The 18,734-nt window shown below is 42.3% G+C and overlaps 1 protein-coding gene across 1 annotated transcript in view; it reads right to left on the reverse strand.

The window, feature by feature from the left end:
- CLPB (ClpB family mitochondrial disaggregase) overlaps positions 1 to 18,734 on the reverse strand; it is a 150,758-nt gene that overhangs the window by 110,256 nt on the left and 21,768 nt on the right. The window contains 1 exon segment of the mRNA XM_079103771.1: positions 12,596 to 12,682. Coding sequence (XP_078959897.1) covers positions 12,596 to 12,682 — 87 coding nt within the window.

An 18,734-nucleotide genomic window follows, 5' to 3' on the forward strand; every position in this document is an offset into this window, starting at 1 on the left:
TCAAATCTGAGTAGCTAGTACTGGGCTGTGGTGTAGGACTAGATTTTTGTGGTTCTTAACAGCTGGATTAAAGGAGACAGAGTATACCATTCCACTCAATTATGTTTTTCCATAACAGGAAACATCTCCACTCATAGAACTACTCCACAGGCACTCACTGTGCAAAGGCTTCGGGAGATCTCTGAGCCAGTGAAGGATGTGGCCTCCAGCAAAGATATGCCTACTGATGCCGATACCAACTTCAAAGGCTAAATCTCCACAAGCCCTATTTCCCTTACTAAGTTGGGGAAGCAGAGAATGTCCATAGTCCAAGAGATGTGCTATATTGCCCCTCACTTCTCTATCAACTCTCAGATAACTAACAGATAGTAGGAGCACTTTCCTTCAACTCGGTTTTTAACAAAAAAGTGAGGCAAGGACATGAAGAGTCAATTCCCACAGAAGGAAACCAAAAATGAATTATTAAGCAGATGAAGAGATTCTCAAACTCACTTGTTATTAGAGAAATGCAAATTAAAATAATAATGAGATATTACTTTAAATCCAACATATTGACAAAAGTTAGAAAGCTGAAAAGTGCCAAGTATGGGTGAAGTCATGGGGATCTGGGACTCTTCATGCACGGTCAGGGTATACAGACTGGTACAGCCATTCTAAAAGCCAATTAACTTCATCAGTTAAAGGACCTTACCCTGTGACCCAGCACTTCTGTTCCTGAGTATTTATTTCCCAGAGAAATTCTTATGCAGGTCCACAAAAGGTAACACAGGAGACTTCATCACAGCATTTGCAGCAGTGGGGAGTTGCAGGCAATGAAGTGTCTATCACTGGGGGAATGGATAAATTAACTATGGGAGCAACACACGATGAAACATAATGCGGCATAAGAAGCAACAGGCTGGATATACGTGCAGCAACATGCTTAGATGATTTTTCTTTTTTTTTTTTTAAAGCGTTGATTCCCAGTCTGGGAATGTAGCCCGGTTGGAGGGGGCTTGCTTAGCACATGCAAGGACCTGGCTTAATCCCCAGGACCACAAAAATAAAATAAAATAAACACTCAGTATGGTAGGGCACAGTGGTGCATACTTGTAGTCCCAGATTCTTAGGAGGCTGAGGCAGGAGCTTAAAACCAACCGAGGCAACACAGGAAGACCACATCTTAAAATCTATCAATGAATAAATAAATGAAGGAATCCCAATTCCCTTCTATTTATACATTAATGGAACTTGACCATTTGTTCCAGAAGGTTATTCTTTCTAGGAAGTTTCTCTATAAAACTTCCTATCTGGTGTTGGGGGCTGAAGAATTAAGGACCCAGTAAAAACAATGACCTCCTTGAAGTATACCAAAGACACTGGTTGGTGCTCATTCACCTTTAGAGCTCCTTACTGACATCATCAATGCAACTGAGCCTTCTGACTCCCAGCCTTCCTCTCTGCACAACACCCAGTACTCACCTTCATGGTGTTGTATCATGATTGCCTGTTTACTATTATTAGTTTTCCTATACTACACTATGGGGCAAAATCTGTGCCTCAAATTTATCCCTCAGCTCCTTGAACAGCACATGGATCACAGTAAGCAGGCAATAGATGTTTTCTGCATGACTGCATGAATGAAAGATAAATAAATGAAATCTTTTTTTTTTTTGGATAGGAAATGAGGTGGGTAAGGAAGGTGGAAGAAAACTGTCTTTGCCTTGCCCAGTCTTCTCCCATCTGAAGGTCCACACTAAGCAAGGTAGTTAGCTGTGAAAACTCCAACTTCCTCTCTTGGGCTACAGGAAATTCCCAGACAAAACTGAGAATAAGAACAGGGGGGTGGTCCCTAAGTGGCAGCTCCTGAGAATCAAGGAATTCCCTTTGGAGCCGCAGCCAATTAATTTGCTGATTGGGCTGTAACTAGATTAGAAGTGGAAGCACATGTAGGAAGGCTGGCTGGCACTGACCTCGATGAGCTCTCCTTTCAGGACAAGCAGGGGTCCCAATGCATTGGAGGGCAGTTACACGGATCGATGTTAAGGCTTTCTGCTCTCAGTGGCCACAGGGTCTTGGGGTCTTCACATTGTTTGGAGAAGAGCAAGGAAGCCTGTGGTGTGAGCTGAGGCCGGTGCTGGGCCAGGCACGTGTCAAAGACGGCTGGCAAGCAGCTGGAGTTGGTGAAGCAAGGAGGGCAGTGATCCCAGCTCCAGGTCGTCCCCCACACAATGTTGAGCTTCGGAAGATGCTTCTCCTCCTCCTCCCCTTCCCCACCCCCACATCTAAAGCACAGGGTCACTGTGATGAGTGTCACAGGCCTGAAGACAAAAAGTGACCTATTCTCAACCCAGTGCACACCTCAATGAGAAGAAGCCAAGAGGTCACAGTTGAGGAGCTTTGCTGGAAAGTCAAATGAGCTGTAGCTCATTCAGTAACCTGGTCTATTGGCTGGTCAGGAAAGCTGGGTGGCCTGACCAAAAGTATGGCTTGTGTTAACTCTAGTGGCCCTGTGGCACGGGGGCTTGAGCTGGGGGAAGACAGGGCAGGGAGAACAGTTTTCTTTTTAAAGTCAGCTTCCTTAGGAAACAAAGATTAGGTAGCAGATAAGGTACCTGTGTAACAAGGTGGTTCAATTTCCTCAAATGAGGATAAAAATCTTATATTTACTTACTTCAAAATCAATAATCATTCATAACCATAAAGCAGCCATATGTGTTAGATGCTTTACATTGAGTACTTCAGATCTTCATAACAACTTGCAATGAGATGCTAGTCCCATTTTATAAATAAGTAAACTGAGGTTCAGAAAGATAATATGAGTTACCCAGTGTACACATTAAATAAGTATAGGAACCAAGATTTAAATCCAGAACAGCTTGGGTCCAAATCTGGTGCACAATCCCCTAAGCCATGTGGGTACTCACCTATATGACTATCTATTAATTTGTCTTACTACCCCAATGTTACTCAGCCCCAACTATGTACCAAGCAGGGTTTAATTTCAGATGACAGTTAAAGCAAAGCAGGTCACAGCTAGCTGGGATGAGAGAGAGTATGACCGAGATGGACAAGGGTTAAAATCAGTAGTGGGCCAAGACAGAGGTGACGTAATTAGGGGCAAGGCTCAAGGAAAGTATCACATATTAAATAAAGAGCCAAAGAATCAAGATCACCCTTCACAGGCTTTCCAGGACAATCCCAATTTTGTATCCTCAACCATGTTTTCCAATCTTTTATAATGATCGAATATCTGTGGGTCAATGTGTCAGGCCCTACTTGTTTGGACTTCTTACTACAACATGAGCCCAGATTATCTCTGGGCAAATGATCTATCAAAGTATATCTCTCAGAGTGGGTGAAAGTATGAACAACAAAAAGAATATTAATAATATCTGCAGATACCTATTGTGTAGTTACTATGTGCACAAAGTGCAATGCACTAGTCAGTTTTATGTGTGTTTTAAGGTTTGCAACATAGGAGTTATTATTATTCCCATTTTATAGATTAGGAAACTAAGAACTAGTAAGAGATAGAGTGAGGTTTTTTTTTTCTCCCTCTCAAAAATCAGTAAAACTTCATTCACTTTCATTCTTTTGCCATTAACAGAAAACTGGAGAAAGTAAACATGGCTTGTATTTACAAAGACAAAAGGCCTCATTACCCAAAGATCAAACCTCAAATGGCAACAGGAAAGAGAAAAGCTCCCTCACAGATAGAGTGAGGTTTTAAATTCAAGTAGTCTCATTTCAGAGTCCCTGTTCTTCACTACCATGCTATATACAACTAAACTGTGTGCTCCCCAACACGTGGGCTGTGTTTTGAACATGTTTCCTCACACACAGGGCCTTTATAGGACATAGTATTTACTGAATCAATTCTCTTCTGGGACCTAGATGTTGTACTTTTGACTCACAAAATTTGAATTAGCTCCTAGGCTTTAAATTGCTTAGTATGGCTAAGTATTGCACCTTGGATTTTACAGTTGGTTTTTGGTTCTAATTGTTGACCTATACACTATTCCCTTTTTTTCGTTTGTTTGTTTTTTGTGATGCTAGGGATCGAACCTACTGCCGTGTACATGCCAGACAAGTGCTCTAAACTGCGCTATACCACTAGCCCCCTGTTAATTTTTATCAACACAGATTTAACTATTGCTCTAGCCCATTGAGATCATTTTTTTTATATCTCCAATTCTTTCATCTAACGTATCAGTATGTCTTCAAGCTTCATTTAATCTGCCAATTTGCTTGGTACTTATCAATGACCTCAATGAAATCAGTGATATAACTACTTAATAGAACAGAGTCCCATGGCTCACCACTTGAGTCTGCTCTCCAGTCTGCTGTCCATTCATATATAAACAATGAACCAGGTCATTCACCATTTATTAGTCTGACTATACTATTCCCCACATCATATTTTATTCATGTATATGTCACAAAAGACAGTCAAATACTTTGCTGAAACCCAGGCACATCCACCGTCTCTACTGCAGATCCCTGTCCCACAAGCCTGGCAGCTCTATTAAAGCAAGCAGCTTATGGCACGACTGCTTTTAAAGAAGATATCTTTTAAAGAAGAGGTACAGAGCTGGTTGCAGTGGTGCATGCCTGTAATCCTAGTAATTTGGGAGGCTGAGGCAGGAGGACTGCAAATTTAAGGCCAGCCCTCAGCAAGTTAGTGAGGTTCTGTCTCAAAATAAAAAATAAAAAGAATGGGGATGTTGTTGAGTGATAAACCTCCCTTAGGTTAAAAAAAAAAAAAAAAAAAGAAGTACAGAGTAAGCACAGCAGTACACACCTGTAATCCCAGCAACTCAGGAGGCTGAGGCAAGGGGATCAGAATTTACAGGCCAACCCAAGCAACTTAATGAGACCCTGTCTCAAAATAAAATTTTTAAAAGGGGGTGGGATTTAGCTCAGTGGTACAGCACCCTGGAGGTTCAATCCCAAGTACCATGAAACAACTCACTCTAAAAAGAAATACACCAAAACAAAGGGAAAAGAGAGGCAAGAGATGGAAAGAGGGCTGGGGGTGTACCTTAGTGGTAGAACACTTGCCTATTATGTGTGAGGTCCTGGATTCTATCCCCCGTACCATGAAAGAACTCAAGAAAGAAGAGGTATGTGTCTGGACCACATCACAACCCCTAGAAATGAACAGCTTTCCCCCAACAGTTGATCCAGATGAGAACTGGATACTTTTCTGTCCCCAACCAACACTCTATGAAGAAAACACTGAACACAGAACCCCAGGACAAGATAAGGCACTGAAGTGGGGGAAGGGGTACCCTGAGACAGTCACTTTAGGCAAATGAGCTGGCACTGCTTTCCAGGGAGCAGTGTCTTGGGTTGCCTGAGGTCAAGGCATTCATCTGCCAAACTAGAAACGGGTGCATGCTGGAATTGGAATATCATTACTACAAAACAGGATTATCATGAACAACGATTCCAAATGGGATTAGAAATGATTCTTTGTTACTCAGAGATAATCGGCCATAGCAGCCGTGGTGGGAGAAACGTCAAACCCAGTACACTTTTCTGGGGGCATGATGTTGGCATTCTGGGCATGTGGCCAGCACCCTCACCCACCCTTCCTTGCTGGGAAATACTGGGCTCAGTCCTGCTTTAGGCAGATGGCCACCTGGGACATAAGCCAGTCCCACATCAAGGCACCCTGCTTAGAGGTCCCATGTTCTAGGCCCAGCTTCTAGATAAAAAAAAAAAAAAAAAGAATTGGAGAAAGAAGAATAAACAAAGCCCTACTGGTTCTGAGTCACCTGTGAGTTGCTGATGAGAGACAGGCAACACCCCCACTTAATCAAAGGTAGGTTTACCTGCAGGCTATTCACTAACCTCTTTCTGACCCACACTAGGCAGCAGTATCAGTAATAATGATTGAGGCTATAATACTATGCTACTATTAACTAAAGTAGAAAACCCTCAAAGAGTATTTACTTATTTACTGTATGGCAGGCACTGCTTTAATTGCTTTACATGTATCTACACATTAAAACCTCAAAATAATCTTTTGAGGTAGATCTGCTTATTATCCCTATTCTATGGCTGACGAAACCATCAGAGAAAATTGAAAGAGCTTTCCAAAGTACTTAACTAGTAAGCGGTAGAGCTCAGATTTGAACCTAGGAAGTCTAGCTCTAGAGCCCACAACTGTTACACATGCTAGACTGTCGCAGTCAGAGAAGATCATGGCCAAGGCTAGTTAAGGTCTTTCTGCTGCCTTCTCTGGTCCCCAAACCCTGCAGGATCCTCCTACTAGTTCTCCCTACTTTCTCACCCTTATGAGCCTATGTTTATACTCCTCCTTCTTCCAGAAATTCCCTCTACTCTCTACCTTTATCAAAAAAATTCTGTCCATCTTTTGAGGTCCAACTCTTTAGAAAGGGACTCCTTTCATGTCACCTCTATACAGCATGTTTTCCCACAGCATTCTATGAGGTTTCCTCTGTGGCACTGACCATATCTATCACATTCTGTGGTCCAAGTAGGATTTGTTTTATCTCTTTATATCAACTTTTTGGAATGAGAGTGGTTTGTTTTTGGATTTCTCAAAATCATCCAGTACGCAGTGGGTCATGAAGAAACCCCGAATGAACTGACTTGACTCCTAGTCCTAGCATCCCTTGGCCCATCCATGGGCTTCCTCCCAGCCCTTGTGGAGACAGGTAGGGTAGTCCAGTGATAAGAACAAGGGTTAAGGGTTCAATCAAATCCTGGCTCTCATCTTCACTTACTGGGCAACCATGGGCATCTCTGAGTTTCATTTCTCTCATCTATAAGACAGGGATGATAATAGTTCCCTTTCAGGATTGTCCTCAGGATTACTTGGCCCTGACACACAGAAGGCACCAATCAATGATAGTTACCATCAGCATATGGTCTGGAGATCAGAAAGCATAAAGCTTTGCCTCCTTGGGTAGAAGGAAACACCACTCTGTTGCAGGAAGCCAGGCTGAGAATAGACTGTGGACTTTGGGACCCCTAAAGTAGGGCCTCCATGTGGTTAGGCTCCCAAAGAATCCACATGCAAGCATGGTTGCAGGAGTACTCTGCCTGCTTTGCCTCTGGCCTGCCAACAATAAGGGAGAGCTTCCCAGGGAAGCTACCAGAGGTCAGCTCTGGCTCCAAGATCACCTGTGGAGCTGTAGTGACTCCACAAAGAAAGGTCCAAAGAACTTCTCCTGCAGGACAGCAATCTGGCTTGGGCTACTGGTTTCTTCAAGACAGGGGCTTAATGCTCTCCTCCTCTTGGTGAAGTGGAGGGAAAACAAGCAAATGCTAAAAATAAATGGACTGCTATGAGAGAGAATTAAATGGTCTTCAGTCAAGGATGGCAGCATTTTAAAATTAACAAAGCCCAGGTACCACATCCAGGAAGGCCTTGGCAAATGCGTGTTATTCACTCATTAGCTCAGTTCCTTGGGGACCCGGGCCAAGCAGGGAAGGCAATGCCGGGAACCAGTCCTTCCGATGCTGATGAAATGTACTCCGGGAGCAGAAGCAGGAGGAGGGAGGGAGACTCTCATGGGGAATTTCAAACAGTTATGGTGCTTCGTGCTTTGCCTGCATTTCCCACCTTCTCTAAAGCAGGAGCTTGTGAAAGCAACCAGCAAGCCCAGGAAGCCTCAAACCTGAATGTGCCCACACCACCATTCTCTTTATGGATCTTGGTTCTTGAAGCACATGCCTCACAAGATAGGGGTCTCCCTGCCAGCAGCCTAAAGTTAAGGAGCCCAAGAATGATGTGAGAAAGACAAACTTCCAGTCCTGTACCCCAGACATCCTCCTTGCTAGAATGAAGAATCATAAACTTTGTAAATTTATGTATGCCCACTGTACATTATTTGTAAGATAAAATTTATCACTATTCATTAGTTATTGCATTCATGAAATCGCTGATAGTATGAATTCACAAATCTTCATTCTCTAACAATCAGAATACATAGTACACTAATGTGAGATACCATCAACAATAAGAACTGAAACATTCCAGGTTATTGTTATAATATGAATTAATTTTGATTCCACAAACATGAATTTTTAGTATGCCATTGGTTATAATAATAATGGAAGGTGGGAGCATTATGGCAGCTTTTTACAAAAATTTTTGTAAAAGTCAGTTTGTTTATTTATTTATTTATTTATTTATTTATTTATTTATTTATTTACTTTCTTTGGCGGTGCTGGGAATCAAACCCAGGGCCTCATGTTTGCAAGGCAAGCACTCTACTAACTGAGCTATATCCCCAGCCCCCAAAGTCAGTTTACTGAAATACTTATACACAGTAAAACTCATCCTTTTAAAGATGTATAACTTGATGAATTTTAATAATTATACAGAATCATAAAACCACTACCATTATCAAGACTTTCAGTTTATCAGAGCACACATCCAAGTTTGTACCATGCATGAAATGGGTGCACGGGTTGATTGGAATATTTCCTTTAACCCAAAAGTTCCTTTACACCCTCTCTCCTTCTACTCCCAAACCCAATCATTAATCTGATTTATATCTCCAGAGCACAGCCTTTTCCAGAAAATGTCAAATAAATGGGATTGTATAGTAGATAGCTTTTTGTGTTGGTTTTAGTACAAGACTTTTGAGATTCATCCATGTTTCTGTATGTATGAATAGCTGCTTTTTTTTAACTGCTGAGCATTATTCTATTGTATAGATGTACCACAATTTGTCTATTTGCTAGTTGAGGGACACTTGCAATAAACATTTGCATAGAGGTTTTTTTCTCTGAGCAAATACCTAGGAGTTGGTATTTCTGGACTACATGGTAAATATATGTTTTACCTATGTAAGAAACGGTCAAAGTGTTTTTCAATGTGGCTATATCATTATACATTCCTATCAGCAATGGATGAGAATTGCTTTGCCTCCTTGTCAGGACTTGATATGGCTAGCTTTTCTCAATTTTAGCTACTGTAGTAAGTATGGTATAGGATCTCATTGCAATTTTAATTTACATTTCCCTAATAAATACTAATACTGAGTGTATCATCTCATGTACATATTTCCATCTACCTCTTCTTTGGAGAAATGTCTGCTCAAATCTTTTGCTTGGCTTTTAAAAAAAAAATTGGGTTGTCTTTCTATTGTTGATTGTTCAAGTTTTTAAAATATATCTAGATACTATTTATTTATCACCTAATGTGTTTTGAAAGCTTCTTTGTTGAAGTATTAGAAATGAGAAAGATCTGAATCATACATCTTTTCTTCTATACCACTATTTCCTGCACATATACTTTGATGAAGGGAATAGGAAAGACTTCAACTTCCAATTTACAAATACCTTAGGGTTACTGGACAGAGGGTCAAGCAGTATTTGGTATCTGCTACAACAAAACTCATAAGACTATTTTTATCTCCACTACAGGCACCCAACCATCACTAGGGCTTTGAGGAAAGCTACATCTGGAGAGATGACTGTCCTACAAACAGCTTTTGGCCCCCCAAGCTCTGTAACTCCCAAAGCCCTGTTCTGGTCCACCAGGCTCCTGGAATGGTCAACAGTCGTCACACTCCATTGCTGGCTATTGTCCATAGGGAAAGGTAGGAGGCTCCCAATCCATCCCTCAGTAAAAGAGCAAATAGTGGGGCCTGTGGCTGCTTGGACATCAAAGTTGAGCAAACAGACCTGGCAGACCCTGCTTCTCCGCCTACACATCCTGCAAATGCCATCTGAAGGAGCTTCCCCAAGGGGGTCATGACTTTCAGCTTGTCATAGCACACATCAAAGTTTGCACCACACACGAACTGGGTGCCTGGGTTCGAATCAAGTCGCCCGAGAGCGGATACTCAGTCATTGTGTTCAGTTTTAATCCTGTGTTTTCCCAAGTAATTAAGCCTTCTTGCTTATGAACTTGTGACTAAGTAAAGCATCACTGAGAGGTTGTAACATCAAAGTGCCTTCCACCGTCTGTCTATGTTTAGTAAAATTGGATTTCTTTCTCTTCTTAAAGAAAGACTAATCGAATTTAGCTGAAGGCTGGGTATATTTGCACTAGCCAGTGAAAGCTCTGCTAAGTCACAGTGATCATCCTGGGACCCCGTGGCTTAGCCTTTAGCTAGGCTAGGTCAGAGTGCAACACAGAACGAGGTACCCAGACTCAGGCTAAACAAGTGCCTTGTGGCATGAGGCTTATGGAGGGCTCACTGTGGAGAAGAGAGTCAGACCCCAATGACTGCTGCTTGAGTCAATACTACACCCAAGCTGTTACTGGGGATGGCAAAAGGGTTGTCCCATAGAATGTTGGTAAATCTTTGGCAGAATGGCTACTGAGGACAATGGCCACATTGCTCAAGTCCTTGATGTCAGTTGTTGACGTAAGCTTCTTAAGTCAAAGGCTGTGGCTGCTTATTCTCTGAAAGTCCCCATGGGCAAGCATATCATCATCTGACACAGGATAGTTCTAAAAACTGTGTGCTGGATGCATAAAATAATATAAAGGATGTCAGAACAAAGTTCTTCTCTCCTCAAGAACCAAAACTTTACAACCTTTTTTTGTCTTGTCAGGAAACTTCAATCTAGATTAATATTTGGTTTCTCTAATTACCTAATTTACAGTGAGTACAGCATGGTACCATTTATGTAAAATTATAACACACATACATTACACTTTGTATAATATACAATTATCAATCTCTAGAAAGAGGGAATTCAGGTGACAACCACTTTCTCCTCTATATTCTTTTTTAAAAAACAATGAACCTATTTTTGGAAAAGAAAACCTCTTGTTCAATCCTGATACAATTATCTTTCCTTTTACTAACATGATTTCTGATCTTCATCCAGTTTTAACTCTCTTGTGTATATATCTATTTCTATTTAATTTAAGTCACTTCAAACTCTCTTTAGAAATAAAAGGGAATAAATTTTAAGTTGTTTATACATTAAAAAAATTGACTACTGTGGCACTGTATTTCCTATACTAAATAAAATAACAAATACATACAGATATAAAGTTCATAAAAGCTTAAAGATTTGAGAATTGTATTCTATATTCTTAAGGACTTAACACATTAAGCAGGAACATGAGGGTGAGGTGACTGGGCTACTCTCAGGGTCTCTCTTTGAGCTTGGGGACTGCCAACATTCTAAATGAGGTAAAGGTTCTCTGCTTTCAGCCTTAAATCAAGGGGTGCTGCCCTTTAATCTTCCCTTCATCCAAATCCAATTCAAAATCCAGTGGCATTTCAGACCTGGCCAATGTGATTCCAGAATGATTTGGGGATTTATTTTATGAGAATCAGTACAGTTCTAACAAGGAAGAACAATGTACTCACCCTGACCAATGTATTCCTGGTACTCCCTTTTTCACAAGTTCTACATTTCCTTCTTTCCATGGCACTTCTTACAGTTCCATGTCTTAAAAAGTTTAATTCTGCACTATACCTGTTGTTTACTGTCTGCCCATGGTTCACTCCACCCAAGGACTACCACCATTAGACAAATGAGCTCTATGTGGGCAAGGATTTTGTCTGTTTATCACTGATATTATTTCAAGTTCCTAGAACAGTACCTAAGAGTAGGGGCCCCCAGAAGTTTTGTGATTTGAATAAATAAACCTGAGAATATGCTCAGTTTCAATAAAACTTTGTTCTCCTTGGATACTGGAAGGAAGAGGAAAACACGAAATGCTTAAAAAAATTAGTAATTAGTCCTAGGAACCAAAGTAAATAAATACAAGCCAACACTCTCACTTTGCTCAACAAGCATCACTGATTTGCTAATGGCCTTGGATAAAGACAGGGCAATCAGTTAAACCAACAACTCATTAGATTCAGAGAGAAGTGTCCCCAAAAGCACATCTACTAGTTATCTGATCATTAATTGACAGTACTCTTAAGTGTAGTGTTATTTCCTATTTGGTCTCAACTCTGAAAATACTATACCCAGAAGGGAACATATCTCCTCCTTCATCACCGGCTACTCCTTGCAGATGGAGACATCTGAAAGCTTGGGAAGAGGCCTGGTGGTGAGGGATGGAGAATAAGTGACGAAGAATAAACTCCTGCATGTTTATGTGTAGAGAGGTCTAACATGGGAATAACACCTCTCCATTTACAACCTGTAGCTCACAGATTATCTAATATAATTCTTAAAATAACAGTGAGGAGACTTATCTAGTCTGCTGACAAAGGGAGTTTCCTCATTCATTCGGCTTCAATAGCATCCTGTGAACTCTGCTGACATCACTGATTATATGTCTCTTTACTTCCATTTCTTTATCCACATTTGACTGTGAGTTCCCACGGTCTCTGATTATTGAAAGATCTAGCACAAGGCCTGACTTAGAACAGATATTTACTAAATGTTTGTGGAAATAATTTCTCACAGACAAACAAGTGTCCATGGAATTATGAAATTCAACTAAGGGTCAGACCAAGACTGGATTGCAGGTCTCTTAATCACATCCACTATCCAGTTCAATGCATCACATAGAGTCTAGAACCTGAGACTCAATCATGCCCCTGTCTTTGGGGAAGTCAGCAAGGGGAAGGCAAGGTCAAGAGAGTGGTCAGAAACATAGGCTGCAGAGACCTAGCTAAAGAAGGCCTGTATGGAGGGAGATTCTCACCTGTCATTTCGGTTGATGGCTGCCACCATAAGTGCTGTCCAGCCAAGTTTGTGCCTTGCGTTGACATCTGCACCTTCTGACAATAGCCTGAAAAGAGGCAGAGGAAAATTTTCAGTGCATGATTTATCATGGACATAAGTGGAAATAATACAGAAAAAATGATAGAGTCAACACGTAGGGAGGTGGGATGAATCTGGTAATAGAGACCTTTAAGAACTAAATCCCTAATCCCAGCATCTGTGACTCAGTCACTCATTCTTCCACTCACTTGAAGCTTTTCCTACATCTTTCCCTCCTTCTGTCCATGTGTTTGCCCCCTTCTGTGCTTTCCCTAGTTAACAGCTTGATACTCCCAATTCCCTGGTCCAGAAGGCTCTCTCCCTGCCTCTGCCTGTTCAAATACCACTCTCATGCCATGCAACACAAACCTGGCCTGTGGAGTATCTCCTGAGAAGCTTTCTTTGACTCACCTGGACCACAGCGCTGCCTCTCTCCCTTAATTTCACATTGCTTAATGTAGAATGCCTAACCGTGTGTCTTATCTAGGTGGTTCCAGTTTACAAATGGATCACATTTCTTAAGTTTATCCATATTGTGGCTGTTTGGAAACTGCGAATCTTTTAACCCGAAGAAAGATGGGAAGAACATTAAAAATACTAGATCAGGTTCTTAGGAGAGCCCACAGGGACTTTATTTTAACCTATGCAACAGTGCCTGGCATACAGTGGGAGCTCATTAATTGTTGAGTAAATTAACAAAACCAGGGTTTTAAAGTGTACCATTAAAAGTCTGAATTCTGGGTCCCAGAAACAGGATGCCCTATGATGTGGGGTAGACAAGGGGAATATATATAACCATCACTTACTCAGCACCTAGTAGGAGCAGGAACTGCCCCAGGCACTTCATACTCATGAGATCCTTACTTTCCATGTAAGCTTAAGGAGGGGAGAATAATATCTTTTCATGGATATAAAAAAAAAAAAAAAAAAAACAGACTTAGTGAGGGGAAATGACCTGCTTAAGGTCGCCCATCTAGTGTAGGGGCAGGTCAGTGACTAGAACCCAGGTAGGTAATGACTTTATAGGTGGACTCCTCCCCTCACCACCCTCCTCCAGAGACATGTTGGCTCCATGTAACAAGAATGGCAAAGCCTAAACTGTTTTCAGCAAACCAATGGCATGTGCTTGCTCCTATACTAGATTCTGGATGCAAGTGAGGTGGAAACATGGGGTCCACTCTAGGGAAGCATACAAGGTAGTGGAGGGAGGACTCAGGATAGCAGGAAATCAAAGACTAGTGCCAGGAGAGGAAGAGACTGAAAGCTGAGAATATGATTCACCTACTAGGCAGTATATCCTTATGAGGGATGAGTAGAAGAGGGTTAAGAAGAGGGTTACACTGCAGTGGGTCTAACAGAATGGGCACTGGGCAGAGTCCAAAGGCTTTGGTCTCAGTCCTCATTCTTGTATTCAAGAATGGTCTCAGCACCATTCTTGTACCACAACCTATAGTAAAATGCACCTCCTGGACCAAGCCAAATAAAATGTCTGTACTGCTGAAGCAAGCAAGCAACCAAGTCTTGAAAGGATGGTAAGAAACACTGTGTACTTATTCACTCATTTGGTCCTGAGGGGCAAGTGTCTTTTACTACACTGATGCAGTGACTGTGACGGGTGACTTGATAGCCCAAGAGGGAGACAGCCCACCAAGCACAGACTACACATCTCAAGAGTGCTATGAATGGGGTCTAGAGGTTGCAGGAGCACAACAAGGGAAGTTAACCCAGCGTTGGTGACCAGAAGACCTCTCAGTGGAGATGATGAAGGGGAGTTAGTCACACAAAACAGGATCAGGTGTTCCAGGCAGAGGTACAGCCTGTATGCCCCAAGAACAAGGCCAGGGATATATGAGGTCCTACAGGAGGTGTGGTACACCTGGGACCCAAACTGTGAGGAGAGAGTGTGGATAGGAGGTCAGGAAACCCTCGCCTCTGGTTTGAGGGATTTCTGTAGATGAAGGCCTGGAGCCTCATACCACATACTGTTAAACTTCTTTTATGAGGAAACAATTTCCTGTGGCTGTGGATGTTAACTGGACAAGAACCCTGGGGATCAAGTTTCTGTGAGACAAAAATCTCTTTTTTGCATAAAACCTCCTCTTCCTAGGTCAGCAGACCACATAGTACCATGGAAGTGCGTGGCTCTGAAGCTTCAGAGTCTGGATGAGCTCCAATCCTAACTATGAAGGGAGGCCTCATTTCTTTGGTCCTCAGTCCAAAAAGGTCAGAAAATCAGGACAGGCTGAAGAAAATAAAAAGTTTCTGAGGGGAAAGTCTAGAACTGTACTGGGAAGAACAGGGAGAGTGCAGGGAAGTGGGAGGAGAGGAACACTAGTCAAGGCAAAAGGAACAGGATATGATAGAGAACTAAAGACAGGACGGGACATTCAGTGACCAGCAGACAGATCCATCACAGCAGAGAAGCAGACAGCTGCTGAGGTAAGCAGAGCAGAAACAGGTTCTCAAACACCAGGCTAGAAGGTCAGGGTAGTAGGCAAAAGCCTTTTTTGAGCTGTGGACTCTTCTGAGAATATGATCAAATCTCTCTACAAAAAAATTACATAGGGGCGCACACACATTCAAATATTATTATTTTGCATATAATGTCCAGGGGTACAAGCCACCATCAAGTCAATATTGGGGCCTAAGACAAAAATGCAGTCTAAAGCATTGAGAGATGCCTGGTAAGCACGCTACTGTCCAGCATTCCTGCATCTAAGGCATATATCACAAATCTCTCCTAGCAGTCATTTCTTGTAGAACCACTGAAAGAGCCTCAGAACCTTCCTCAACACAGGTCCCAGTCAGTCACCACTGCTCAGCTGAAACTGGCAATCAAGAGGAAACCCATTTGTCATTCTTTAGCCTTTTACTAAAGATAGTAAGGCTGTCATTCAAGATTTTGGGGCAAAATCAATTATAAAATTAATGTAATAACTTAAGCAGGATGCACACACGGGTAGCCAGGTGTGGCAGCACACTCCTGTTATCCTGTTATCTCAACAACTGAAATGCTGAGGAAGGAGGATCATAAGTTCAAGGCCAGCCTCAGCAACCTAGCTAGACCTTATCTCAAAATAAAAAATATAAAGGGCTGGGGATGGAGTTCAGTGGTAGAGCATCCCTGGGTTCAATCCCCAACAGTGCAAAAATAAAAATAAAAGGGGATGAGTAGAAAATAGGGAAAAGAAAACAAGTATAATACACTGCATATTCCCTTGTTGCTGTCTCAGGGATATCTATCCACTCAGGTGGCCACCATCTCCCAAATACCAAAAACAATGCTCAAAGTACATCCTCTTACATATACCCTTCTGGAACTGTGTATTTCCCTGGAGAATGTACTGGGAGTGAGATCACTAGGTCATAGGTTCGGTGTGTACTTGATGTGACTAAATAGTGCCAGAGTCCTCTCCAGGACAGCTGCCTCATCTGCCCTCCCACCAGCAGGATAAGGATATTCCTGTGCTTACTTCTCCCTGCCAGTACTTGGCAGTAGCCAACTTCCTACTCAGTGCCAGTGTAACGTACAGAAGTATTACATTATTGTTTTAATTTATGGTGATCATCAGGAATTTTGTGCGACTGATATGAATGTTTGTGTTTGAAGGCTTTCTTTTCTGTACATTGCAAGGTTTTCTTTTAAGAAAAGGGACAGCTAGCAGTGACAGCTTCTCTCAACTTGCTAGAATTTCAATGAAAGAACACAGGGTAGAGTCAGGAGGTTCTAGTTCCAGCTCTGCCACCTATCATTCTAACAGCCTTAGAAGGTGTATCATCTTGCCAAGCTTCAGTTTCTTCATAGATCCACTGAGGATCACAATCCCTGCCAAATCCACATGAGTTTTGGGAAACGGCACTGAAAAATGTACTACAAACCTGAGTGGGGTCATTCACAGGAGGCAAAGCATGGTCTTCTTCAGTGAGACTCGGGCTTCTAAGCCCTGCCTAGGTTCCCAACTGAGCATCATTCTTTGCAACATTTTGGGCCTGAGATGAACCCTGGAGGTTCAAGGACTGGAGTCCAGATTCTGGCTCTGTCACTCACTAGCTATGAAATAGGAGATCTGTGAAGGTGGTTGTCAGGATTGAAAGACACCACGGAGATACCACAAGGTAGAACTCTGTAAGGAGTGGTTCACCCGATAAACTGAGTAAGGACCAGAGCTAATTTTATCACTACCACGTCAACTTTTCCTCTTTCAGAGCAGGGTAGGCCCCTCCCCTGCTTCCCCCTGCACAGAGCAGCCCAAAAAGTTAGGATTTCACCATCTAGGTCTCCCTCATTTCACTGGTTGCTCTGCAAGTGAATGCCCAGTGGGCAGTCATTTCAAAGTCCCAGGCAGCTGGGGGCTGGCTGCCTGCTGAGCATAGCTGAAAGACCTTTGAGGCTTGAGAAAGCCACCCTTGCTCTCCCCTGTGATTTTCACCAATGGACAAAATGCGGCAAGTGAATTAATCTCTTTTAAAAAGAGCAATGCTTGTGACAGAGCACGGTGTCTCCGAAAAGGTTAGGATTCCATCATCCCTGAGATGATGAGTAGAATGCTTAATGCAGGTTGCCACTCAGGGCAGAGCAGCCTGTGCAGGGGCTGGGAGTGGGGATGGGCATAGCAGGCCTTTCTGGACTTACTCCACACTTATGGGAGGCCCTTCCCTAATGAACTAGGTCTCCTGCTTGGAGGGCGGTGGTGGGTGAAACTCATGGAGATGGCTCAAGGGAGCAGAGGAAACCACAGCAGAAAGCCAGAGGTGGATCCCAGCTTTTGCTAACCTCTCAGGCAGTAGTGCAGGGAAGATCTTTGAAAGATCTCCGTTCAAATCCAGACTGCCATTTACTACGTGAGAAGCAATGGGACAAATGAGTGACCTAGCCAATCTGAATTGCACTCTGTTCCCTTATGTAACTTACAGCTCCTGATCCCTGAGCCTGTTTCCACATTTGTTAAAAAATGGAGATGATTCTACTAGTCTTACTACGTATGTCACATAGGGGTGCCATGAAGAGTAGATGAGGCAAAATGTATAAAAACACTTGGTGTGCAATAAAGCACTGTACAAATAGCAGAGCCCACACCATTACCATTTTCCAATTGGGGTTTACACCATCTTAAAGAAGAGACAGGGTAAACTAGAATAATATACGAAAGGTGTACACAAAACTTGGAACACAGTGAGGGCTCAAACTTATCTGTGGATGGAGAAATGAACTGTCTAAAATCCCTCAAGCAAGAGCAGTGGCAGATTAAGGAAGGGTTCCCTAGCCCAAGGGCTGAAGATTACACAGGAGAGGAACAAATCTCAGGAAAACCATGAAGGCTGCATCCAGCCAGCAGGGATCCAGGTGAGCCCAGCAGGCCAGAGACCAAGAGGTAAATTATCACCTCTTATCTGAAAAAGAGAGATGAATCAAACTTTCACTTTCTGCTGTGAAAGCTTCTATACTGTGTGAAGTTCAGTTGTTTTTATAACAGTGACCATACTTTTACTTTTTTAGAAAATAACTTTTGGGGGAAAAATCCTATACTTTCTAAGAAGTCATGCCATGTTGCTTTCACAATCCCCTGTGCTTCATCATAATGTTCACTTATCTCACTTCCCCAGTAGCAAGCATGTCCCTTTAGAAATGAGGACCTAATCCCAGTGCCTGCCAGGGCAATTGGAACACAAGAGGGCTCAAGTGTGAATGAACCAATGTCTAGCACTTGCCTACATTGATCTTGCACCAATACTTCTAGGCCTGTGTTGGAAATTACTGGTCTCGTAACTATGTCTACCTTTTTCAAAGAACTTAGGCTCTCCTCTGTAGAAGGCTCTTCAGTCTCAGGATTGAGGACACCTGTGGACACAGGTCTGAGGTCTGTTGGTCATGGATTCCAGTCATGGTTCTACAAGTAACTCGCTGTGTGGCCTAGGATAAATCTGTTTCTGTGGACCTTATTTTTTTCTGCAGTAAAACAAGAGAACTGAATGAAGTTATTTCTGAAATCCCAACAGTTCTAAAATCTTATGATTCTAAATATATGTAGAATAAAAATGAAAATTGAGAAATGGATTCCTAGTAGACATGCCACTCAACA

The sequence above is a fragment of the Sciurus vulgaris genome, assembly GCF_902686455.1.
Source record: "Sciurus vulgaris genome assembly, chromosome: 11".
Taxonomy (NCBI): Eukaryota; Metazoa; Chordata; class Mammalia; order Rodentia; family Sciuridae; genus Sciurus; species Sciurus vulgaris.